Source organism: Quercus robur, chromosome 9 (genome assembly GCF_932294415.1).
Source record: "Quercus robur chromosome 9, dhQueRobu3.1, whole genome shotgun sequence".
Classification (NCBI taxonomy): domain Eukaryota; kingdom Viridiplantae; phylum Streptophyta; class Magnoliopsida; order Fagales; family Fagaceae; genus Quercus; species Quercus robur.
The window spans coordinates 10,320,421-10,346,296 of record NC_065542.1 but is presented as its reverse complement, the minus strand read 5'-3'; the positions used below and the strand labels follow the sequence as shown (position 1 = coordinate 10,346,296).

The window sequence follows — 25,876 nt, the reverse complement described above, 5'->3', positions numbered from 1 at the left end:
CCACTTTCAAGACCACCATGCATCTTCAAGGGGTGCCTGATGAGATAATGTGTAGAGCCTTTCCTACCACCCTCAAGGGTTCAGCGCGAGTTTGGTTTAGCAAAATACCTCCAAATTCGGTGAGTTCTTTTGAAGAGTTGAGTAAGTTATTTGTTAACAATTTCATTGGAGGACAAAGGCACAAGCGTTCCTCGTCCAGTTTGTTGACAATAGAGCAGGGAGAGAACGAGAGCCTTCGGTCATTTATCACCCGTTTTAACAGAGAAGCTCTCAGTGTGGATGAAGCAGATGATAAGCTTCTACTGCAGCCTTCCACAATGGGGTGAATTCGGATTTGTTTATACACAAGCTCTATGAAAAAGAGCCCCAGTCCATGGCCGAACTCGTCCATTCGGCTCAGAATTTTATGAATGCAGAAGATGCAATCATTGCTAAGAAGAGGAAGAGGTCCGAGAGAATGGACGCAAATCCCAGTCGTCAGCACGAGTAAGGTACTCGTCCAAAGAAGGGACGGACGGAGGAAAGGAGAGACCGAGAAAGTAAGAAGCCAGGCCCTCCAGTACGGAACCAGCAGTATACCCCTTTAAACGCCCCGCTTGAGCAAGTCCTTATGCAAATCAAGGATGATCCTTCCCTGAAATGGCCAGAGAAAATGAAGGGTGATCCCAACAAGCGCAACAGGAATAAGTATTGTCGCTTCCATAGGGATTATGGTCATGACACGGACGAGTGTTTTGACTTAAAGCAACAAATTGAAAATCTCATAAGGCAAGGGAAGTTGAGGGGTTTCCTTGGACGAGACTAGAGGGACGAGAAACAGAAGGGAAAGATGGAAGAATCATCGCGACCACCACTCGGGGAGATAAGAGTCATCATTGGGGGAAGTTCAACTGGCCAGTCGTCCAAGTCCAAGAAAGCATACCTGAAGGTAGTACAGAGCGTCCAGCTTTCTGGACGATCACCAAGAGCAAGGTCTACGGACGAGCGGGCAATCACTTTCACGGACGAGGATGCTGACAGAATTCATCACCCTTATGATGATGCCCTCGTCATCTCCTTACTAATTGCAGATTACACAACCAGAAGAGTGCTTGTGGACAATGGAAGCTCAGCAGACATTTTATATTATCCAGCTTTTCAGCAGATGAGGTTAAGACGAGACTAGCTCCGTCTAGTGAACTCCCCCCTAGTAGGTTTTGGTGGGATGAAGGTGCAACCAGTGGGTACCATTTCCTTATCCGTGGTAGTGGGGGCATATCCACGACAAATTACCAAGGATGTGAACTTCCTTGTGGTAGATTGTCCATCCTCCTACAATGCCATCATTGGGAGGCCAACTTTGAATAGTTGGAAAGCTGTTACCTCTACCTACCACTTATCAGTCAAGTTTCCAACGGAACACGGGGTAGGACAGGTACAAGGTGACCAACTGGCAGCAAGAGAATGTTACTTGGCCATGCTGGCCATGGATGAACAAGTTCAAGCAATGAATATTGAAGAAAAGAAGGTTGTAGCAGAGCCTACTGAAGCATTGGAAGATATTTCCTTGGATGAAGATAACCCTGAGAGGTGTACCAGGGTTGGAGCAGATTTAGAAGAGAAGATTAAGAAGGACCTCGTCCAATTTTTGAAGAAAAACATCGATGTGTTTGCGTGGAGTCACGAGGATATGCCGGGTATAGACCCTAGTGTCATTACCCACCGTTTGAATGTATGTCCTTCCTCCAAGCCTGTGCGGCAAAAGAAGAGGGTGTTTGCCCCTGAGAGAGATAGTGCAATCAAGGACAAGGTCCAAAAGCTGATGGTAGCAAAGTTCATTCAGGAAGCGTACTACCCGGATTGGTTGGCCAATGTAGTAATGGTCAAAAAAGCGAATGGCAAGTGGAGAATGTGCGTGGACTTCACTGATCTGAACAAGGCTTGCCCCAAGGATAGCTATCCGCTACCACGTATTGACCAGTTAGTAGACTCAACTGCAGGCCACAAATTGCTTAGCTTCATGGATGCCTTTTCAGGATACAATCAGATAAGAATGGACGAGGCTGACCAAGAGAAGACATCTTTTGTCACCAGTCAAGGTTTATTCTGCTATAAGGTGATGCCTTTTGGTTTAAAGAATGCAAGGGTGACATATCAGAGGTTGGTCAACCACATGTTTCGTCCGCAGATTGGACGGAATGTGGAAGTCTATGTAGATGACATGCTGGTGAAAAGTCAGGACGAAGGAAGACATCTAGACGACCTGCAGGAGACATTTGAGACATTGAGGCAGTATCACATGAAGCTGAATCCTAGCAAATGTGCCTTTGGAGTATCATCTGGGAAATTCCTTGGCTTTATGGTATCCCACAGGGGAATTGAAGCGAATCCAGACAAAATTCAAACAATATTGGACATGAAGCCACCACAAAATACCAAGGAAATCCAATCCCTCACTGGACGAGTTGCTGCGATTAACAGGTTTGTCTCTAAAGCTACTGATAAATGTTTGCCATTTTTTAAGGTTCTCAAAAAAGCATTCGAATGGACCGACGAGTGTCAGAGAGCTTTTGAAGATTTGAAGGTATACCTTACCATGGCACCGCTGCTGAGTCCATCAGTGGAAGGAGAGGAATTATATTTGTACTTAGCAGTAACCCCGCATGCCGTGAGCTCAGCATTGATAAGAGAGGAAAATAAAGTGCAAAGACCTGTGTACTATACGAGCAAGGCATTGAAAGGAGCGGAAGGACGGTATCCACAAATGGAAAAATTGGCCTTCGCACTAATCACAGCTTCAAGGAAGCTGAGGCATTATTTCCAAGCACATGTCATTAATGTTATGACAGATCATTCGCTCAAAAAGGCAATGAATAGACTGGAAGCTGCAGGACGATTAATCCAGTGGGCTGTGGAGCTAAGTGAGTTCGATATCAAGTATCAACCAAGGCATGCCATAAAAGCTCAAGCCCTAGCAGATTTTATTGCGGAGTTTACCCCAAGTCATAATGAGACAGAAGACAGTAAGAGATGGATCGTCCACGTGGATGGTTCGTCTACACGGCATGCAGGAGGAATTGGTGTGGTCCTGCAATCCCCAGAGGGAGATAAACTGAAACATAAAGTCCATCTACAGTACCAAGCGACTAACAATGAAGTCGAATATGAAGCCCTCCTCAAAGGGCTAGAATTGGCAAAGTCCGTGGAAGCCAAGTCCATATGTGTCATGGGGGATTCCCAACTGATCATGGGGCAAGTGAATGGGACGTATGAAGCGAAGGAAGAACGAATGAAGAAATACCTTGGTAGAGTGATGCGCCTTGTGAAAAGGTTTGAAAAAGCTAACTTCGTTCAAATCCCAAGGGAGGAGAACGTGGAAGCTGATACTATAGCAAAAGAGGCCTCAACAGATGAATCATTAGAGAAGTCAGATGAAGTTCAATATATGCCAAGTATAGATGTCCAGGAAGTACAGCAGGTGGATAACAGAGAAAATTGGATGACTCCCATTGTATCATACTTGAAAGATGGACGATTACCAGAAGAGAAGGACGAGGCCAGAAAGGTGAGGGTGAGATCAGCTAGATACGTCCTTATGAATGAAGTGCTATACAAGAGAGGTTTCTCTCAACCTTACCTTAGATGCTTAGCTCCGGACGAAGCAAACTACGTGCTGAGAGAAATTCACGAAGGGGCATGTGGCAATCACTCAGGAGCCAGATCACTTGTCCACAAGGTCGTCCGTGCAGGATATTACTGGCCGAACATGCAAGCTGATGCAAAAGCATACGTTAAAGTTTGCGACCAGTGCCAACGATTTAGCAACGTCCCCAGGCAACCATCGGAATACCTCACCCCAATGGTGGCACCGTGGCCCTTCGCACAATGGGGATTGGACATTTTGGGTCCCTTCCCTTTGGGAATAAGGCAGATGAAGTTTTTAGTGGTGGGCATCGATTACTTCACCAAATGGGTGGAGGCAGAACCGTTGGCAAATATCACACAACAGAATGTGAAAAATTTCGTGTGGAAGAACATTTTATGCAGATTTGGAGTGCCGAAGGTATTGGTATCTGACAACGGACGACAATTTGACAATGCACTCTTCAAGGACTTTTGCTTACACTTTGGAATTCAGAACCATTACTCCTCGCCTACACACCCCCAAGCCAACGGCCAAGCTGAAGTTGCAAACCGATCCTTGTTGAAAATTATTAAGACTCGGCTCGAGGGGGCAAAGGGAGTATGGCCAGATGAATTACCAGGAGTTTTATGGGCATACAGGACCACAGTGAGGACCCCTACAGGGGAGACTCCTTTCAAGCTAGCCTATGGAAGTGATGCAGTCATACCTGCAGAAGTACATATGGCTAATCATAGGGTGATGATGTATCAAGACAAGGATAATGAGGATCAGCTTCGTCTGAACCTCGATCTAATAGACGAGGTAAGGACCAACGCAGAACACAGGGCAGCAAAGTATAAGAACCTCATGGCTAGGCAGTATGATGCGATGGTGAAGCCTAGGCGTTTCAACATAGGAGATCTCGTCCTGAGAAAGGTCTTTTTGTCAACCAAGAACCCAGTACATGGGAAGTTGGGCCCAAACTGGGAAGGACCCTATAGAGTTATCAACTGTAAAAGGCAAGGATCCTACTACCTGGAGGCCCTGGACGGGAGAAAGTTGGAACATCCTTGGAATGTGGAGCACCTGAGGAGGTACTACCAGTAATAGTGAACCCATGGACGAGACTGGGTCTTATCTGTCTACTAACGTACTACTATGTATGATGCTGTTTGTGTTTGATACTACTATGTTTAGTGTTGCTTGTGTGTGGAGTTTGAAACTACGATTTTAATACTTATTATAGTTGTGTTATGGACGAAGTCATGAAGTATGTATTTATTAAATAAAAAGGCATTAGTGTGCATATGCCTTGTCTGTAAACAATATTTGTGTTATGTACAAAATGTTTGTGTGAATTCTCTATGATATTGTCGTCCAAGTTAATCCTCAAAGAGGGTTGAAAGATCCAAGACGAACAAAATCTCTGGACGTAGAGATGTAACGTCCAAATTTTCTTGAATAAAGCAAGGAAAAACCATGTCCACACTCGTCCAACTCATGGACGAGGCGGAGACAACTGAAACAATCCAAACTCTGGATGAGAGAAAAAGTTGGCAAAAGAAGTAAGATGGTAAGTAAAATTAGTTTGCAAGTCCTGAGACGAATCAAGCGAATTAAAAATACTACCTGCTAAGACGAGTTAGACTACATGAAAAATATGTATTCTCGACATGGACGAGCTAAAGCTGGAGTTAAAATAGCTTAGCAGCATTCGTCCATGCAAAGAAAATGAAGTCACTCGTCCACGCAAAGAAAATGAAATCACTCGTCCATGCAAAGAAAATAAAACTTCATTCAAAGGGTGGACATCCTACATCCAAAAACCCTTGATTAGTTTGAAAAGCAGAAATAGTATACTTAAAAAAGCCGTCCTAAAACCATGGACGAGTATAATGTATTCTTGTTACATAAAGAAGGTCCAAAAATAATGGACCAAATACAAAAAAAAAAGAAAAAGAAAGAAAGCCACTAAGGTTAAAAGTCTCGTCCTAAGAAGGGGGAGCATTCACAACTGGTTCATCCTGAGGTTGGGTACTAGCGTCGTCTTCCACGTTGACGTCATCAGAGCCAGTTTGGAGAAGAGAGCTTGTGGCAGCAGCAAGGTTAAGCTTGATTGCGCTAAAGTCAACTTCAGGGAAGTTCTCAATAGCGTCCATTCTGAAATCTTCAAAACCAGCTGCATAATTGCGATCCAAAGTGTCTGTATATGCTTTGGACAACTTGAACTCAGCCACAGCGTCCTCTTTTGCCTTGGAGAAACGAGCATTCAATTCATCGTTCATCTTCTGCAAGTGATCAATGCGCGTATCCTTCTCCACTGCATCCGTCCTTAGCTCCTTAATCAGCTTGTTATGTTCCTTGATCTCGTCCTTAGCTTTTTTAGCAGCCCCAGTCCATTTCTTACAGTCAGCGTTCACCTCCTGAATCCTTGTCTCCAACAAGACTCTCGTCTTGTCCAGCTCCGTTGCCTGTCTAGACGCTGCTATAAACTTTGACATGGCCTATGAATAGACAGAACAACATAGAATGATTAAATGAGGAAAAGTTACTAACTGAACAAGGACGAGAGATACTGGCATACCTTGAAGAGGTCATGGACGCCTGAATGCTCAAATTCCTTCAAGCCCATGTTATAGCACATGTTTATATCCTCGTCCTTGACGGCTATCTAGAAACGTTCCCAAGCCAGGTCTTCATTTGCAATGATATTCGTAGAAGGCTGGGACGAGCCAGGCGTAGTAAATTTGGCCAAAGGAGTTCTGGGAGGAGTCTTGGACGGAGTGGACTCAACTGGAGTGGACGAGTCCACATCGACTATCTAGACGGCAGGCTGAGACTGGGGTGGTTTGGACTTGACCACCTTGGACGAGCCTTGTTTAACCCTTTTGTCTCTTCGACTGGGGAGCCCTTCCAGGTCAATATTCTTAGGCAGGAATTTCCTTTTGTCCCCAGCCATTGGACGTGGCTGACCCTCAGGACGATCCTGGGCCTGACCCTCAGGACGTTTCCCCTCTCCTGCGATCTCCTTCCCTCTGTTCTCTTTCATTGTTGACATTCCTAGGACGAGATGAACAAATGAGGAATGTATACATAAAAAAGAAAAAGAAAGGGAGGTTTAGCTAAAAATTTACTTTTTCGCACAGTAACTTCGTGGGCGATAGCTTCGTCTGAAGGCTCAGGACCTAAACCCCACTTGGCTAGACGTCTAAGCGTGACAAGAGAACGAAAGCTCCTATCTGTGTGTAGACGAGCCCTGTGGACGCGGTCACGGTGAAATTTTCTCAAGGACGGACGTTTGGCAGCTACAACACAATGAACAAGCAAAGGTTAGAAATTGTAAATGTACCAAATAGGAGTAAGAATAAAAATAGACAAGGGGAAGGGACGTACCTTCTGGACGAAGGTTCCCTAGATCCCCAGTGTAAGGGGGAAAGGGATCCCTGCCAACGTCCACAGGGTTCCCTGCCCAGAAGCCTGAAACAAAAATGAACTCCGTCTTCCACTTCCTATCAGACGAAGCTAGGGACTTGATCAACCTACAATCATTCCCCCTAGCAGTAAACTGATAAAAACCTTCGGATTGACTTATGGCAGAAGGTTTATAACAATAAAGGAACTCGTCCACTGTAAGAGGACGGTCCCCACCAAAAACTTCCCTCCACAAAATTTGCATGGAGATAATTAATCTCCATGCGTTAGGATTGAATTGACAAACACCTAAACCTAACTTGACTAATAACTCTCTAGCAAAGGCATTTAAAGGAAACCTAAGGCCACCTAAGAAGTAAGATTCATAGACGCCTATTCCAAAACGGGGCTCACAACACCACTCTCCACGGACGGGCAGCCTAGGGTTAAACTCGTCCGGGATTTGATACCAGGATTTAAGGCTACCTAACCTTTGTTCGTCCGTCTTAGAATGGACGCCTACAGCGCAACTAAAGACGGTCTCTACCTCGTCCGTAGGATTGGACGGAGAACCAGCTTGAGAGCCAGAAGCTCTCCTAAGCTGTTCTTGGACGACCTCAATAGGGAGCCCAGGGGCCCCAGAAGAGTAGTTCTCGTCCGTGCTTCCTCCACTCTCATCACTAGCACTGCTAGAGCTAGACCTATCACTAGTGTCCTCACAGTACTCGTCTATAGCCTTATTAAGGCTATCAGTAGACGAGGAAGCAACAGACATCTCTAACAAGAAACTTAAACCTAAAGACGAGGAGAAGAAGAGTACCTGGCTCTAGACGGAAGAAGACTCTAGACGTAGAGAACTCCTAGACGAGGCTCTAGACGATGGATGTCAAGGAAGAAAATCTCTGGAATGAGGAGGGTTAAGGGAGGCATTCCACTATTTATAGGATGCTGACCTGGGTAATCGAAACGACCCAACCAATACGGAAGCGACACGTGGCATCTACCTCGGAAAAATAAATCGACGGAATCAGCCTCCAATAAGAAAATGACACGCGGTGCAGTAATTATTAACTAATTGTGTCCAAGAACGTTCAATCCTTTGGACGACTCACATGGACGAGGGGGCAACTGATGGTGTCACAAATAAGCCAAGTCCATAACTCGTCCATATGTCTCGTCCAACGAAAGAAGCTATATATGGCGAACCTCGTCCATATATGGACGAGCAGTACCTAGGGAATCTACTTATCGTTTATGAAGGATAAGCCTTCCAAGATGGTTTCGTCCATCTTCCACTAAAGGTGGACGAGCTCATCGTAGAGGTCTTGTCCATCTTTACTAAGGATGGACGAGTTCATCGGCCCGTCCAACCCCTAGGTAACTTCCACAGCGGTTATGGAAGTTACCCCCAATTCTCCGGACTCCTCGACATTGGGAACAGTTACCAAACAGATAACCGTTCCACACACACACTATATAAGGCTTCTTCGATGAAGGGTAGAGAGGGAGAGACAATTTCACTTTTGAGAAAATATTTCTTCGTTACAGAGAGTTCAAAGTAACTAACTTGATCATCGGAGGATTTTTGGCCGGTCCTCACCGGTCCCCTCTGATTCTGTGTTCTTTGTATTACAGGAGATAGTCCAAAGATCAACGTTCGAGTCTTGTCAACCCACTGATATCCAAGGAATCATCAGCAATCATGGGAATAACCACTTCCCCTGTTTGTCTAGCGTTGACCCATTCCCCTTGGGCTGCGTACCTCATACCCATCGTGGAGGGGATCCTATACTTAGAACGGAAATTTCTGATATCTTCCTCGGACTAAACTAGGCATCGAAATGGACTCTTCTTTTTCCCCATTTTTCTAAAGGATTTAGTAGAGAAATTAACGAGTTTAAGATAAAAGTGGTAAAGATTTTAAGAAGACTTATAGGTTTGAAAGAAGGACCTCGGAGAAGATGTAATTATTTGTAGACACCAGGAAAATGACGAAAAAGGAGAAAGGCAGGTTCAGTGTATGAGCTCTAGAACTGTGTGGTCACCGAAGGTAAGAAAGAGAATTGATTTGAGAACGCCTTTATAGTCGTGTAGAAATTATGAGCGGTAAAATTCCCGCTCGCGAAACGAGGTAGGCCCTCTACCGTTCGATTTACATCTCACCATCGAACGTGGGAGACAAGGGCGTCGCCAAAATTTAATGCTGCCAAGATCGGAATGCTGAAGAGTCAAAAGCATGCCCCAAAACGTGAATGGGTATGGGCTTATGACGTCAAAATCCATCTTTTCTCCCAGGAGTCGAAAAACAAGATTTTGAGGGGCTATTGTGGGGGTCGGTTAGTCACTAAAATTATTAAAGTCAAGTTAATTGGGCCTGTGACCCATCCGAGGATGCAAATTTGTCCGGGGAGGCCAATATCAGATTGTTGGGGTAACCAGACGAAAGGAAGAGTGAATATCATGAAAGGTGAGTTCAGTATTCGTCCGAGGACAAAATCCTTCTCAGCAATATGAGTTTGAGGACGATCAGAACACCATCTTGTTACAAACGTATTTCGGAGCTACGTCACCACTAAAGGTGGGATAAGAGACCAAGGGTAAGAAAGAGAAGGCAAATAAATATCTATAACAACAGCTGCCTCCGCATTAATTGCCTCTCAACCAACTCTCTGGCCGCATTAATATGGAGGTGATGCCTGAACAGTGATGAAGCAGCCTTACAGCTGCTAGTAGGAGGTTCCAGAAGGTGTTAGATGGGACAGAAAGAGATCCCCTGAACCCAACCTACATGTGTGTGGTGAAGATGGTATGAAGAGAGCAGTATATAACATGAAAGAAAAACATGCAGAAAGGGATCGGAGCAAAAAGAAAGACACAAAGAACACTCAGGAAAAAAGATTAGAAACCAAAGAACTGTACTTATTTCAAAGAGAAACAAATTGTCATATCAGTGCTAATCCATCTATAAACGTGAGGTTGAATCGTTTCACTTTTAAAAAGTTAATCTAGTTCTTGAACATCCACGCTCTACAAATTTTATTGTTTGGGCCTTTAATGTACGAACCCAAGACCAGTTTGGGATCGTTACAAATTGAGTCCTTACACATATATTTAGGGGACAATATTCAATGCGACCCGCGAACATGACATGGGCATGACACAATTTTGTAAATTAGGGTTGAGTTTTAGCGGGTTCGTGCTAGATTTAGGTTGATACGAATTGACTCATGTAATAATCTTGTCATTTCGAGTCAAATACACACGAAACTCGTTTCGACCAATTTAACTGCTTCATCTATAGTGTAGATGAACCAGCTATAGCGATATCTATGAATGTTTGGTTTGTACACCATTCACTTTTATAGCGATATCAATGAATATTTGGTTTGTACACCATTCACTTTTATATTATATTGAAATCTATGAATGTTTGGAAGTTTTTATAAAACTTCTTTCTTATCAATTTTATTTTTTCTTGTATATAACAATATATATAGTGTCACATCATTTAAAAATTTTGGCTAAAATCCAAAAGCTTTATATTTGAGCAAATTTTTATTTTTGTATCAAAAGTTTTTTGTTTTTGTTATTGTAGTCCTTATCCTTTTGTCTATTGTCGGCTATAAATCTGATACTACTTGCATATGTGATGGAATGTCATTTTGTCATACCCAATGACAATTTTATAAATAGTAAAATAAAATAAAATAAAATAAAATAATTATTTATGGATGAAAATGATAATTTACTAAAACAAAAAGGTTATAATTTGGATTTCGACTTAAAATTTTAGATAACATGATAATAGATCATATATTTATATATATATATATATATATATATATATTATGATTGAATGATTTATAGCATTTAAATCTAAATATTAGGACCTGCTACAATAAGAGCACGTGACTTCCTAGTGCCCTTTATCTACTTCTCTCCTCCTCATTTCTTAGTGGAAAAAGAAGAAGTTTACAATGCCCTTCACGACACCACGTAGTTTAAACAAGGTCTCATAGTCATATTCTTCACTATATCACAATATGAAATCATTGATTCTGTAATAGTAAAAATGGATATCATGTAACCACCTTCTCGCATGTGTGAGAGAACGGTTAAATGCGTTTGGGTACATGTTGATGGTATGCATACAGCATACCAGCTCCATATGTCAGGAACATTTTCATTCGATGGGACAACTCTAATTGAGCAGCCTAGTTGATTAAGGAAGTATTAATTAGCTACTTGATCTATTCCAAAGCTAAACCTCGAATGATTCTGCACAACAGTATTTGGAAGGATTCCTTCTCTGTTGGAGGCAGGGCAGCCACTGCATTATTGTAGACTTTGTAGTTCACATGATTTTTTTTTTTTTTTTTTTTTTTTTTTTTTTTTTTTTTTTTTTTTTGAGAATCATAATTCACATGAATTGATTGCTTAACCATGCATATGAATACTGAAAGCAATTTCTACAACTGGGCTATTGCCACTCCAATCAATTACACATTCACAAATCACAATTATAAAATTATAAATTTTGTTTCCACTTAAAAAGACTTTAACAAATAAATAAACCACGTACTAAGCAAAAAAAAGTTTTAGGTAAGGATAGTTATCATAAATCAAGGGACCAATTATTTGTCACACAAAAATATGAAGTGTTATGCTATCAAATATGTGAAGACTAATTGCCCTACTTTTGCGGTGGTGTTTGATTTTCCTTGCATTTAAAGTTTAGTCGATTGACTTGATTCACCTGATTAAAATGATGAACTGGTTGAATTTAAGTTGTCTCCTACATCCTCTGTTGGTCTCGCTGGTGATGATGATAGGAAAGGCTTGGAAGGCATTTGTAAGAATTCAACTTCTCCTTCAAGCATTTCTACAACTTTGTTCATTGAAGGACGGTCACTAGGCTTCATCTGTATGCACCATAATGCGACTATGATCATCTTCTTAACAATTTTCTTCTCCTCCTCTGTGGCATCTTCTATTTCTATGTCATTTCCTTCGCTAAATTGGCCATAAACCCAAGTTGGGAAGTAAATTTGGCTTGAATGGTCTGCAAATGCATTCACGTTCTTTCTTCTGCTAGCCATTTCCAACAATAACATGCCAAAACTATAAACATCAGCTTTATAGGAGACCCCTCCAATGTTTTTATAGAACAACTCTGGAGCTATATATCCTAGTGTTCCCCTTGCAGCAGTCAAAGACACTATGCTATCATTTGCTGGATAAAGTTTTGCAAGCCCAAAATCAGAAACTTTGGGAATGAAGTTCTCATCAAGAAGAATGTTATGAGGTTTGATATCAAAATGCAGAATTTGCATGTCACATCCTTGATGTAGATATTCAATCCCACGAGCCACTCCAAGTGAAATCTCAAACATTTTCTCAATACTTACGGGGATACTTTCTTCTTGAGAAAAAATGTATTTTTCAAGAGAACTATTAGGCATGAATTCATATATAAGGGCGCGCTTTGGCCCCTCAGCACAGAAGCCAATGAGTTGCACCACATTCACATGGTGAATTCTTCCAATTGTTGCAACTTCGTTGATAAATTCTTGCCCATTAGCTTTGGAGATACCCAACATCTTTATAGCAACATGAGGGCCACTTTCTAGCTTTCCTCTATATACAGAGCCATAGCCTCCTTCACCCAATTTGTCCTTGAAACCTTTGGACATCTTCCTAATTTCTGAGTAAGAGTACCTAATTGGCATGAGGTTAATTTGGCTTTGCAAAAATTCTTCAATAGCATCATACATTGATAAATGTCTCTTACGCCACTTATATATCAAAAACGCCACCATGAATAGAATCCCCAAGACAGTCCTTGTTTCTAGGAGAAATTTTACTGTGTAGAAACATCACCAAAATAACTATAAGAAACAAAATTGTTGTTGCACCTGTCACCTTTTTTAATTTTTAGTTGAAATTATAGTTGGACTTACAACTACATACCTTCTTAATCCTAGTAATTAAGCACAATATATTTTGTTTCATGTTAATGTAACTAATATTTACGTCTTGTTTGCATGCATGGTAAACTATTTTTAATCACAATTTTAAGGAATGATATGCTAAAGAAATTAAAGTTGAAGAAGAGATTCAGGTTATTACCGATTTCCAGCAGTATGGCCCAAGCTGCAAGAAATATAAACAAGAGAAGAAGGTGACATTACTTTTTGCTAACGAAAAGTGAATTACTAATTAGTAAAACAAGTGGCCCGAATAACTTGAAAAGTCTAAGGCCTAATAAAACTACAGTAAGATCTTACATTGGGCCATGCTCAGCAAGAAATTTCAACAACCATAAATGCTGGTTGACTGCATAATTGGTCTTAAAATTGGGATGTCACTTTAATTGAGTCGAGCTCAATCAAATGCTTTCAGGGTTCCCAATATGCACTATTTGTTAGAACTTAGAATTATGTGGTTAAATGATTAAATTTATTATTTCTCAACATCTTAAATTTTTGGAAATTTTGGTAATTTAACATTAGTTAACCTATGGCTAGGGCTGAAGAATTTGCCCACCGAGTCAAGCAAATGATAATTTAATTAGGTTATAATGGAGTAAATGTTTAGACATGCATTTTGCATTACTACTAAGTACTAAACCTTTATTCTCATGGAATAATTAGGAGCCTAGGAGCCAAGAAAGGTAAATTTTTATTCAAAGGAAGCTAATTTCTTAAGAAAATCTATAATTTTTACTTTTCATATCATCGAGTTCAATTAAAAGAATGAGATTGTTAAAGTTATGATTAAATGATTAAACTTAATATTTCCTATTAACTTAATTTTTTAGGAAAATCGGTAATTTATTATGGTAATAGAGCGGGACATCCTAAATTTGATACCTTGTCAATTTTGCCTTTTATTCCACTAATTACCATGTACGTGTTTGACTTTTCTTATAAAATAACCAATGTTTAAAATGATAAAAATCAAATACATGACATCCTATTTTTACTAAAAAGTAAAACAAAATATTTGTATTCATGTATTCGAGATCAACCAATTAATTACCTAAGTACATGGTTATTTCTCTACCCGCGTCATCAGCACACATGAGGCGCTATTACTCAAGTAATTCTGTTTCCTTGTTCATTCTGTGTATTAATTACTATCCTTCAAAAAACCTTTTTTTGAGATAGAAATCTCACCATAATAATCTGATATTGTGTCCCGCCAGTGTGCAGTTTCACCAAATAATTCTCCCAAACCTGCATTTTTGACAAAGAAAAAAAAAATATCAACGTTGAGAACTTTAAAATTGAATTTAGTCATTATACGACTACAATAACTACTCCCTAACATGTGTATTACATTGGAATGGCTGGGGGTACGCACGAAGAAGCTATCTTCTTCAAAAATTCGATAATTATTACTTTTCATTTACTAAAGCACATATGTTTAAGATAGACCAACTAATTGCCCAACTACTTGGTTATTCCTCTACTTTGTGTCATCATCACATCAGGAACCATTACTCATACAATTCTATTTAATTGTCCATTCTGTATTACTCTTAAAACAACTTTTTGAGATAGAAACCTCACCTCTGAGTATACCTAGGATCAGGTCAAGCACTCCTGGGATCACAAATAAAAGAAAAACATATCAGCGATTGGAAACCTTAAAATTAAATCCAGTCATTGTACTGAGACTTGAATAAAAATATCCTAGTATGTCTATTACATTGGTATGGAATTATGGATATGGTGTATGCCCCAAGCAGTTTGGCCTTATAGAAGTTTAATAGAATAAATAGATGAATGGTTAGTGAATACTGACAGTGGAAAAATGCAAGAGTTCAGAAAAGAAACTTGCAAAGGGATAATAATGCAAAACATGTAAATTAGAGAATGGAAAGTGTTATGGCCTTTCTCGCTTTATTTACCCACCAATACTGTCGTCGCATCGAACATGGTTCGCGTCATCGAGGTAGCAATAATAGTTGTCTCTTCCGCAATAACTTTCACAAATACCTCCGAGCCATGAAAGCTCAAAACCATATACCAATTCATTGTGGACGTCTGTACAGGAGATATTTGGGTCATCATTATCTATTGGCCACGAAGTCAGAAACATCTTCTCTACTTGGCACGAGTCCTCCACTTGGGATGCGTTGGTTATACCAACTGTAACATATCTATAACTCTTGGAATCAGATTTAGAAGAAGAGTTGTCATTATAACTGCAAGTAGAAATGTCCAAATACAATGGAGAATTCACTGGTTTTTCACAGCTCATCCAAACCAAACTCCGTGATAGTTCGGGATACCGCTCCGGCACCGTCCCCTTTTGCTGATACGTGTAATATCCATACAAATAATACGAATATTGCGAACTAAAATTGTATCGATATAAAGAATAATTGGGAGTGGAGAAGTAATTGTTCTTCTGTATACCTGAGTCCACGATCCGGATTGTGTAGTTGTTGTAACTGATTTCCTCTACGTAGTATTTTCCTCCAAATTTATATAGAACCGTACGATTGTTCTCACACGAAAGTTCATAATTCCCGCAGTTTTCTGGGTCGGTCGACAATCGAAAAGGAAAGCTTATGTTGTGGATATTCCCACAAGAAGAAGCGGTACAGTTGTCATTAACCGTAGCAGTAACAGCACAGCAAGTTGGATGGACTAATACAAGAGCAATAAGGACAGTGAGTCCTACAGCAGTGAACGTCAATCCTCTTGCCATTGAGGTAGGTAGAGAGAGAGGGGAATAAGGGAGGTAGAGAGAAAGAGAGGAATATTTCCAATAGTAAATACTAAAAACCTTCCACAGCTATAGACAAACAGAATTAAAAAAAGTCTTCTTTCTGATTCAGCATCTTCAACAAGAAAGAAGAGTTTCCACTTTCCAGTCCAAGAAAGATGAAGCGCAAGTTCGTGGTAGTGGAACAATATCGACATCAATATCACATGCGCGTCAGCACATACGTCATCTTGATTAATTATTTGACAGTTATTATTTATTTATTTATTTTTAATTAAACATTTTGTTTTTTGTTTTTTTTGGCTGAATGAAAATTTAGTTAAAGTAATCTTTTTACCACTAAATGTTTTCCAAAAAAAGAAATAATAATAATAATAATCTATATATAAAATAATAGGTGAAGCAGAGAGAGTGTGAAATTAAATTCCAAATTAGAACTCTAATTTTGTGCCATGTGTCTAGAATCTGAAATTAAAGTTGAATTTTGCATCATGTGGCTAAATGTATGTGGACTCATTCTCATTAAAACCACTTCTATGTATCGAGTCAAGTGGGTTACTGTGCTAATTAAGTTTTTTCTTGATTTCGTAGTCAAATGTGAAAACCAAAGAGATTAATATCGGTGATAAGAACTTGGTTTGGGTACATTGCATAACTTCCAAAAAGATAGCAAAGCCAAAGTTTGCATCTTTGTTATAAATTGCTTACAAAGTTTGCATCTTTACATTTGCACTGAGTTTCGGATTAAAGTGCTTTCTTCTTGGTTCTGACATTGAGTTTTGTTTACTATTCACTTACAAAGTTTGCATCTTTACATTTGTTATAAATTGCTAATATGTGATTAGATGCACATTATGCCTAAAATTCACTATCCTTATATTTGGCTTTTTGTTTAGGTTGGGCACCTATAACAATGAAGAAAGCACTGCTGTGGACCGATGGATGATACTTTTTGTAGGCTGCAAAGGAACTTAGTGATCAATGGAATCTCACGCGAATTGGAGAGGACCCGGCTGTAGATATCTGGATGGCAAATGTGAGTCACTATGTTTTTAAAATGTTCAATGAAGGTAAATGTTATGAACAATTTAAATTTTCCGCAGAGAGATTTATTATTCTATATTTACGCAAGTTTGGTCGCCTTCTTGGAGTGGATCACTCCACCGTGTCTTTCTACTGGAATTTTTTATTTAGATGGTTACAATTTAATTCGAAATTTTATTTGAATTTTCCTATTGTTGTTACTATCATATATTATCATTCCAATTGTTCATTCCAATTTTACTATACACGTGTACAATCTAATTATTTTTAATTTTGCTATAATGTGCAGAAGCCAATGAGATGAAATTAATAACACATTAAACACTCGTGCTTTGGGAATCGGTAGTACCAATCTAAATCCATTGGACCTGCTTCGTGATAATACAACTATGAAGGATGTATAAAGACACGCACAAACCCATCTCTCTATAAAAAAATATTGGAGAGAATTTTTTTTATCAGCCATGGAACTTCAGAGGTTTTTTTTCACACAAATGCCCATCATGTTACAAAATGACCCATTGTAAAACTACAAAATGAGTACAACTTTGAGGATTTTTTTTTTTTAAAATTTTAAATTTTTTAAGCTACGAAAATTTCAATCACCAATAGAGATTGAAGATTCAAAAGCGTGAATGGATCTTTTGGATAAACATTGTCACCAAGGTTCATCTTTCTGTGTAAAATATATATATTGCTAAGTTTTGTTCATGAAATTTTCTGGTTAATAATATGAATTTAGACTTAACTGAGCCTTTTAAACATGAATAAACTCATGATTAATAATATATTCATTCCTGTGCGGTAGCACGGGGCTACATACTAGTAATAATAATAATCACTCACTCACTGGTACACTTGTTATTAATTACGCCTAAGTTTTACTAGAGCACTAGGATTGGGGGTGGTAAAAAATCCTCCATTGCTATTTTATAACCCAAAATTAAAGAATAAAAACCCCCCACTATGTCTGGGTGGGTATACTCAAATTGTTTTGCAACCTTGCTACAATGGGTTCTTATAAATAAGAATCCGCAGTAGCAGGTTGACAAAATTCTTTAATATAAAAACATGCTCTTGTTTTCCTGTTATTTGAGTCAAATTTATTAAAAACTAAGACGTAGCATATATTGTAAAGTGAGTTGATAAATGTTTTAAAATGGCAAATATCAACTTTTATCAATACTAGTACTCTTAGTAATAAAAAATGCTAGTAACAAGTAAGAACAAATTAATTGCTCATGTAGCAGTAAGAAAGAAATGTGAAGGCAAATGTAACCGAATTCTCTCCCAAAATCTTCAAAAAAAAAAAAAAGAATTATCTCACAAAATTTGTAAAATAAAATATTTAAGTGTGTAGCACATAGCAACTTGTATATATATATATTACTAAATTAGTATATGCATGGTTACTAATTTTAGCTGTGGGGCCCGAAATCTGAGGTCCCAGCCCACTTTGTATTCAGGGCCCAAAGCCCAGGCCGAGGAGCCCTACTGCTGAGGACGTATGATGAAAGCCCCTTAAAGGCCCAAGGATGTGGCCGAGGACGATCTCACGCTCAACACCTCACAAAACGCCTGAAGAAAAGGACAAACTTAGTACAAGAGCAGTACAAGGGAGAAAGCTGCCAACACCGTAATGTGGAGCCCTGCACCTGACAAGCCCATACTCCAGACCATGCTATTTAACTTTTCCTAACCACCCCCAACCACTCTGACGTATGGATTGATAGGACGAGTCATTACCCCAAAAAGGAAAAACTGACACGTAGATGAAAAATGGGAAGTAAACACTGGTATAAAAGGGGAAGAGAGCCAGGGAAGAGGGGGGGGGGGGGGAAGAGGATCCCACAAAAAGAAGAATGGGAAGAATGTGATGCTCCTCGGACTAAGTCCGAGGACTCAAACCCTCCAAGCTACACCGATGTGAAGCCTAGCTATTCTGGCCAAGCCTACCTTCGTATGAGCTTCCATGAAAATCACAACCAAACCGTCGTCCAACGACCAAGGTCCAGCCTTTCTAGCCCACTCTCTATGAATTGTATTGTTCGGGCTTTTTACATACGAGCCCAATGTCATTCTTGGGTCGCTGAATAATTGTGTCCTTACATCATCCATTATAACATAACATTAGCAAATTAAAATTTACCACGTGTCATTTGGGCTTACAAAATAAAGATAAGTTATGTTCAATTAAATTTGTTGATAATTATCACTATTAAAAGAAATAACAAAAAAGAGAGATAATTATCAATCAACACAAGCCTAGTGTGACTCTATGAGGCAAAAACCCTAGTCTATACAGAGAGAAAATCTTAGCCTCCATCATGTGTAATTGTGAGTTCAAAAGAGAGACTTTTTTTTTCTAAGTTGTTTCTTGTGGGTGAGATTAGAAATTGAAGCCATACTGCCTACCACATACATGCTAATATGAAGAAAAAGTTCAAAAGGTTTTTGGAGTAAGTCGGAGGTTCTAGTTGTGATCATGGGTGCATCATTCATGGAGCATTTATATAGAAAAGGAGTTCAAAGGTTCTAAAGCAATTGAAGGTTTTTGATGTAAGTTAATTTAGTCTAGGGATCGACAAAGGATTTGTACTAGATTTGTAAAACTCCTCTTGCTATGGTGGATGTGCATTTGGGGAATGTTACCCTCGCATTGATTTTTCATTTGGAATAGTTTTTCCTTCAATTTTTTCTACTTCACCGTGTCGCTTTGTCCTATGAGTTTAATTCTATGCAATTGATGACACTGTTTTTTTATATATGTCTTGCATGCTTTAATTGCTTACTCTTGAATTGGTCGATTGGTGTACTGGATCAATTACTATTAAAGAAAATAAATTTAAAACAAGTTTATTTTTTTAATCTATATATATATATATATATATATATATATATATATATATATAACCGAAGCCTTTGCTGGCACCACAATTTTCCACGTCAGCACAATATTTAAAAAATAAAAAATAAATAAAAATTATAATTCCTCAAAACCCTAGCAACCTTACCCCTCTCTCAAGTTAAGAAATATAAAGTCACGGTTTCTGCAAACTCTCTCTCTCTCCAGACGTAGGAAGCCCTAAAGCATTCAAGATCTACAAAACCCTAGCAACCTTATCCCTCTCTCAAGTTAAGAAATATAAAGTCACGGTTTCTACAAACTCTCTCTCTCCAAACGTAGGAAGCCCTAAAGCATTCAAGATCTACAATGCACGGTATAGATTTTAGCTTATAAAGTTAAGCTTTTGTAAGGTTAGTTTGTTTATATATTTAGTTCTTACGTTTAGGTTTAGGTTTAGGTTTAGGTTTTAAGAGATTTATATATTACTACTATGTGGCTGAATTTCCCATGACATCAGTTTTATGTTTTTTTTTTTTTTTTTTTTTTTTTTTTTTTTTTTTTTAATTTGTTTTATGTAAGGTTAGTTTGTTTACATCAGTTATTTATCTCAAAGATAAGGCTTTTATTTCTACCGCAAGAAATATTTAGGTATGTATCCCTTGCAAGCACACATGAACTTAAATTGTCTTTTAATATATGCATGCTTTATTATTTTTTAATAGTTTTTCCGTGTATCGCACGGGTTAGCGACTAGTACTTATAAATTTTGATAGCTTATAATTTGTGAATTTGGTAAATTTATATAAATATGTTGTCGTGATTGTTGTCCTATAATTTTATGTTGATACAAATTTAACGCTTAGATATTAATTTATCACATAAACATCTTATTTTCTTAAATTTTGATATTAATTTGACAATTTGTTTCATTTAGATGGTTTTATCAAATAATTACATTAGAAGAGAATTTTGAAGTTATATATCAACCTTTCATATATATTTTTTTTTTTATGGAATAATATTTCATTAAGTTACTTTTTATCAAATAAATTATATATTCTATAAGTTTTTTACCCAAACCATTGCAATGCAAGGACCTTCAATTAGTTATGTAATAAAAGTTGGGTTCAAGAAGTTGATGTTGTTTATGAGATTTTTCAATTCCTCCCCACCAACTATCGAGAGAGAGAGAGAGAGAGAGAGAGAGAGAGAGAGAGAGAGAGAGAGAGAGAGAGAGAGAGAGAGAGAGAGAGAGAGAGAGAGAGAGAGAGAGTATTCATTCACACAACACCCTCTATTTATTCACACAACACCCTCTATTTATGTTAGGGAAAAAAATACTTTGGGGAGACTTCGATTGAGTTGTTTGTATAAGGGAGTTAATACCATACTAAAGGCCATTTCAGTTTGGTCAAGAAAATGAAATATTTTGATACCGACTAAATACTTGTGTACCATTTCGAAATTATTACTAATTTGATATATTTATATATTTACATAGATCAACGGATATAGATATTTATTTATATGTTAATTAGTCAATGGTTATATAATTTGTAAGAAATATTTAAAATTATAAATCTAGAATTCACCTAATATATATGTTAACCTCTAGTTAAAGTGTGACCTGAACGATAATATTAGGTCATTGATGTATTTACTATTTAGATAATAATAATAATACAACGAAAAAAAGAAGTTTTATACATGGGAGATATCACTATATCAGTAGGATATCTTTAACTACTTGCGGATTGAAACTTCAGGTTTTAAAATTTGTTTATTTTTTTCCGAGAGGATAACATGAACATCTCTTATTGAAGTAAAAGAAAAAACAGTTGGACTTGTGAAGTCCACCCGAAGCAACGTTTGACCCAAGTCTATAAATTTTCATCCACCCAAATAATACTTGGTTGCTTAGGAATAGGTGAGGATTCCATAATAATCCATATACAGAACCACATATATTTTCCATCTAAGTTAGTCCTAGATATCAGAGAGTGTGAGAAGCTTTCCAGACCTCAGATATGGATATTTCTCATAGAATGGTTATTCCGTCCTTATTGTTTGTGCTTTTCATCATACACCTCGGAGAAGGCCACAATAGTTCTCCCAAAATACGGTGCGGAGAAGATGGTCCAGTCATCCAATTTCCTTTCCAACTCAAAGACAGGCTATCCTGGCTTTGATCTCTACTGCAATGATAAAAATGATACTGTGCTTGAGCTGCCTACTTCAGTAAAAGTCTTTGTCAAACAAATTGATTACAAATCTCACTTAATTAACGTAACTGACTCCGATAATTGCTTTCCACGGAAAATTCCGAGACTCCATTTATCTTCCCCTCCTTTCCACTTCAAAAGATCTCTTCATAACTTTTCCCTTTTCAATTATACGCCATATACAGAATCTGATTATCTGGTCCCTTGTCTTAGTAGCTCTTCAACTTCAGTTTTTGCATTTCCTTCGGATCGTGACATCAACGACTTGCCCATATTATCAGGTACAAAGATGTATAGCGTTTCATCAGTTCCAGATGGTATATGGGATTCTCCTTTTCTTGAATTGACATGGTCCGAACCGAAGTGCGGAGACAAAGGTATTGTATTATTTCTATCCAATATCCACTTCTATAATCACGCAAGTTCTGTTTCATGCCAACGTATATTGATTTTATCAAGCTTAGTTTATAAGTGGTCTGCAACGGTAAATTCCTGAAACCAGTTATGAAGGTTTTTTATTATTATTATTTTTTTCAACCGAAAGAACATTATTTTAGAACTAGGCTTGTAAGTTGTGTCTGTATCCATTCTTGAAGTAATATTTCTCCTTGCATACAAAAGAACATTATTTTAGTAGTGGGCTTGTGTCTGAAGAAAATTTATTAGATGCCATTAGAGAAGAGCATAGAGCGGCATAGTACTTATTCTTTTACATAAATTTTGCTTTTTATCATTAATTTAATTAGTAAGACTCACTATTACATGATAGAGAAGAGAGTTTAAATTGTACTTCCATAATAATAGTTCTAAATAATTACACATGTGTGTATATTTGTTTCTCCAAAAAAAAAAAATTAATAATAATTGCATGTCTCAAAAACCCTTGAATAGGTAGGTAGCTCATTAGTTGAAACTAAATCTTGCAATATCAATATAAACTTTACCTAAAAAGATTATCATTAGCATAAGTGTGGTAATTGATTAATTGAGGAAAGCCATTGCTCAGCACATTAAAAATCTTAAAACTCTAAAACAGAACAAAAATTTTGAATGCAACACTTCCTTGCTAATAAGAGTAATGATTCAACATCTTAGGAGTACAATGACTTGATACTTCCCCATCACATAATAACTTATTCTACTAATTAAAGTCATGGTGGAATTCACTATTTATGTAAGAGAATGAACTATCACATTTATGTACACATGAATTACCTAAATATGGTTCAGCTAATAGTGATAAATTTTTACTCAATTATCCCTTTTTTTTTTTTTTTTTTTTGATAAGTGTAATTAGAAATTGATCAAGTTAAAATATTTTACAGGTAGATCAAGAAAAATAGTGACCACTGGTAAGTTTTCCATTGGCCATTTGAAAATTCTGTGTAAATTACCTTTTGTTTTCTTGACTCATGAATATTTAATATGTAGTTTCCATCTTGGGATCGTTTCTTTTGACACTAGTAGTCTATGCACTCTACTGTGTCTACTGCTATGACAAAACAGAAAAAGAAAATCAAGCTAGGATTGAAATTTTTTTGGAGGATTACAAAGCTCTCAAGCCCACAAGGTACTCATATAACGAAGTTAAAAGAATTACAAATCAATTTACTGAGAAGTTAGGACAAGGAGCCTATGGAACAGTGTTTAAAGGAAAGTTGTCGAATGAAATCCATGTAGCCGTGAAGATCTTGGACAATTCCAAGGGCAATGGGGAAGAATTCATAAATGAAGTGGGAACAATGGGTAGAATCCACCATGTTAATGTTGTTCGCTTGGTTGGCTTCTGTGCTGATGGATTTAGAAGAGCTCTAGTTTATGAGTTCTTACCAAATGATTCACTGGACACTAGTAGTCTATGCACTCTACTGTGTCTACTGCTATGACAAAACAGAAAAAGAAAATCAAGCTAGGATTGAATTTTTTTTGGAGGATTACAAAGCTCTCAAGCCCACAAGGTACTCATATAACGAAGTTAAAAGAATTACAAATCAATTTACTGAGAAGTTAGGACAAGGAGCCTATGGAACAGTGTTTAAAGGAAAGTTGTCGAATGAAATCCATGTAGCCGTGAAGATCTTGAAGAATTCCAAGGGCAATGGGGAAGAATTCATAAATGAAGTGGGAACAATGGGTAGAATCCACCATGTTAATGTTGTTCGGTTGGTTGGCTTCTGTGCTGATGGATTTAGAAGAGCTCTAGTTTATGAGTTCTTACCAAATGATTCACTGGAGAAGTTCATTTCCTCAGTAGATTCTAACCGTTTCCTTGGTTGGGAAAAGCTACAAGACATTGCTCTCGGCATAGCAAAAGGAATTGAATATCTTCACCAAGGATGTGATCAACGAATCCTCCATTTTGATATTAAACCTCATAATATTTTGCTAGACCAAAATTTCAACCCAAAAATTTCTGATTTTGGTCTAGCCAAGTTGTGTGCAAAAGATCAAAGTGCAGTGTCCATGACCACAGCTAGGGGGACCATGGGTTACATTGCACCTGAAGTGTTCTCTAGGAACTTTGGGAGCGTGTCTTACAAATCAGATGTTTACAGTTTTGGAATATTGTTGCTTGAAATGGTTGGAGGTAGGAAAAATGTTGACATAACCGTGAAGAACACTAGCCAAATATATTTCCCAGAATGGATCTACAATTTGTTAGAGCAAAAAGAAGACCTACGAGTCTATGTTGAGGATAATGAAGATGCTAAAATTGCAAAGAAACTCGCAATTGTGGGACTCTGGTGCATCCAGTGGCACCCAGTGGATCGTCCTTCAATGAAAGTTGTGGTCCAAATGTTGGAAGGAGAAGGAGATAAGTTATCCATGCCTCCTAATCCCTTTGCATCTACAGGCCCTACAAGAATCAATGTAAATATGCCTGCAGGGCGTCTGAACCAGGAGTTAGAAGTCATCCTAGAATCAGAGCAGGAGTCCTCGACAATCAGAAAAGTTGTAATCATTTTGTACTCAAGGACTAAAATTATTAACTTTGTGGTCAATGTAGGGACTTCAAGTTTTCTTATATCAGGTTTAAGCAAAATTATACTTATAAAAATGTATTGCTTAATTCCTATTGAGAAAGTAAAGAATATACAGTTAATTTTTCATTGTTTATTGATGTTTTTATATTTTTATAAAATTTCATAGTTTCATAGAATAAGGCTTTATTTCCTTATTTTAGATAGGTTTTAAGAGAATTTGAGTCAACCTTGAGCCCCTTACAAGATTTATTTAAGAATATATTTTCGCTAAATTTTTATTTTTAGCTTAATTTGGTGCTTAACGTGAATGAAATTTCCTAAACTATGACTTCCTCAATGCTTTCCAATGTAAATTAGTGGTTGTAGCCTTACGGCATTTATACTCTTCTTTAAATAAATAAAAAAATTCAAAGATTATGTCACTAGATCCCCTGATTGCATGGCATTGACTAAACTTTACAGAGTCCATGATAATTTAAGTTATGACGAAGAAACAAGGAATATTTTGGCCACCTTGTCATGTTCAATCAATTTCAGACCATCAATTTTCATCTCATCTTTTTTTCCTCATCATGGAAATTCAACACGTTCAATTAAATTAAATATTTCAATGGAATATCAATCAAATATAAAACTAGTCACGTAAGAAGATCATCCATTCTTCGTTCTTCAACCATAGGAATATCAGGAAATAGTAAAACATACCTTAAAAAGGGTTACAATTTGTGTTTTAAGACTTGTTTGATCTTGAAAGTTTACAAAGCTTTTTATAAATATAAAGTAACATAAACAGTAAGAAATAAAATAGTTTTGAAACTTTATGGACATGTGTTCTAGAACACTTTTTATTTTAAAAAATTTAGGGGCATTCCAAAACATGTGTGCGTGTGTATTTGAACATCATGTGCATGATTGTTTTTTTTTTTTCTTTTTTTTTCTTTTTTTTAATTGGATAAAAAACTCCTTTGAATAGGACAATTATCAATTTTAAAGAAATATTTTTAACATGCCTCAAAGTTACATT

At 37.7% G+C, this 25,876-nt stretch overlaps 5 protein-coding genes and 1 long non-coding RNA gene across 8 annotated transcripts in view; 3 read left to right on the top strand and 3 right to left on the bottom strand.

Annotated features, from left to right (window-relative positions):
* Positions 1 to 15,823, bottom strand: part of LOC126698092 (rust resistance kinase Lr10-like) — a 105,387-nt gene extending 89,564 nt beyond the window's left edge. Inside the window, exon 1 of the mRNA XM_050395083.1 lies at positions 15,770 to 15,823. The gene's annotated coding sequence lies outside the window, so the exon portion shown is untranslated. The remainder of the gene's footprint in view (positions 1 to 15,769) is intronic.
* The window catches only part of LOC126698103 (rust resistance kinase Lr10-like), a 109,434-nt gene extending 84,743 nt beyond the window's left edge, over positions 1 to 24,691 (top strand). For both annotated transcript variants that reach the window (XM_050395110.1, XM_050395109.1), the window contains exon 5: positions 24,545 to 24,691. The gene's annotated coding sequence lies outside the window, so the exon portion shown is untranslated. The remainder of the gene's footprint in view (positions 1 to 24,544) is intronic.
* LOC126700691 (uncharacterized) lies at positions 2,576 to 4,056 on the top strand. The gene is made up of 2 exons (XM_050398896.1): positions 2,576 to 3,925; positions 4,027 to 4,056. The coding sequence occupies exons 1-2, from the start codon at positions 2,576 to 2,578 to the stop codon at positions 4,054 to 4,056; spliced, it is 1,380 nt and encodes a 459-aa protein (XP_050254853.1).
* LOC126698095 (rust resistance kinase Lr10-like) lies at positions 11,598 to 15,785 on the bottom strand. The gene is made up of 5 exons (XM_050395090.1): positions 14,935 to 15,785; positions 14,590 to 14,622; positions 14,194 to 14,253; positions 13,145 to 13,168; positions 11,598 to 12,878 (listed from the first exon to the last, which is right to left on the bottom strand). The coding sequence occupies exons 1-5, from the start codon at positions 15,734 to 15,736 to the stop codon at positions 11,776 to 11,778; spliced, it is 2,022 nt and encodes a 673-aa protein (XP_050251047.1). The 5' UTR covers positions 15,737 to 15,785; the 3' UTR covers positions 11,598 to 11,775.
* On the top strand, positions 21,449 to 25,033 carry LOC126698106 (rust resistance kinase Lr10-like). Of its 2 annotated transcripts, XM_050395120.1 has the most exons (3): positions 21,449 to 22,245; positions 23,194 to 23,220; positions 23,300 to 23,837. In XM_050395120.1, the coding sequence occupies exons 1-3, from the start codon at positions 21,780 to 21,782 to the stop codon at positions 23,752 to 23,754; spliced, it is 948 nt and encodes a 315-aa protein (XP_050251077.1). In that variant the 5' UTR covers positions 21,449 to 21,779; the 3' UTR covers positions 23,755 to 23,837. The 2 variants fall into 2 exon arrangements, with proteins under 2 accessions (XP_050251077.1, XP_050251076.1); XM_050395119.1 differs by having other exon boundaries at positions 21,558 to 22,245; positions 23,194 to 25,033.
* LOC126698115 (uncharacterized) overlaps positions 24,264 to 25,876 on the bottom strand; it is a 79,127-nt gene continuing 77,514 nt past the window's right edge. The window contains exon 2 of the long non-coding RNA XR_007646384.1: positions 24,264 to 24,368. This is a non-coding gene — a long non-coding RNA (uncharacterized LOC126698115). The remainder of the gene's footprint in view (positions 24,369 to 25,876) is intronic.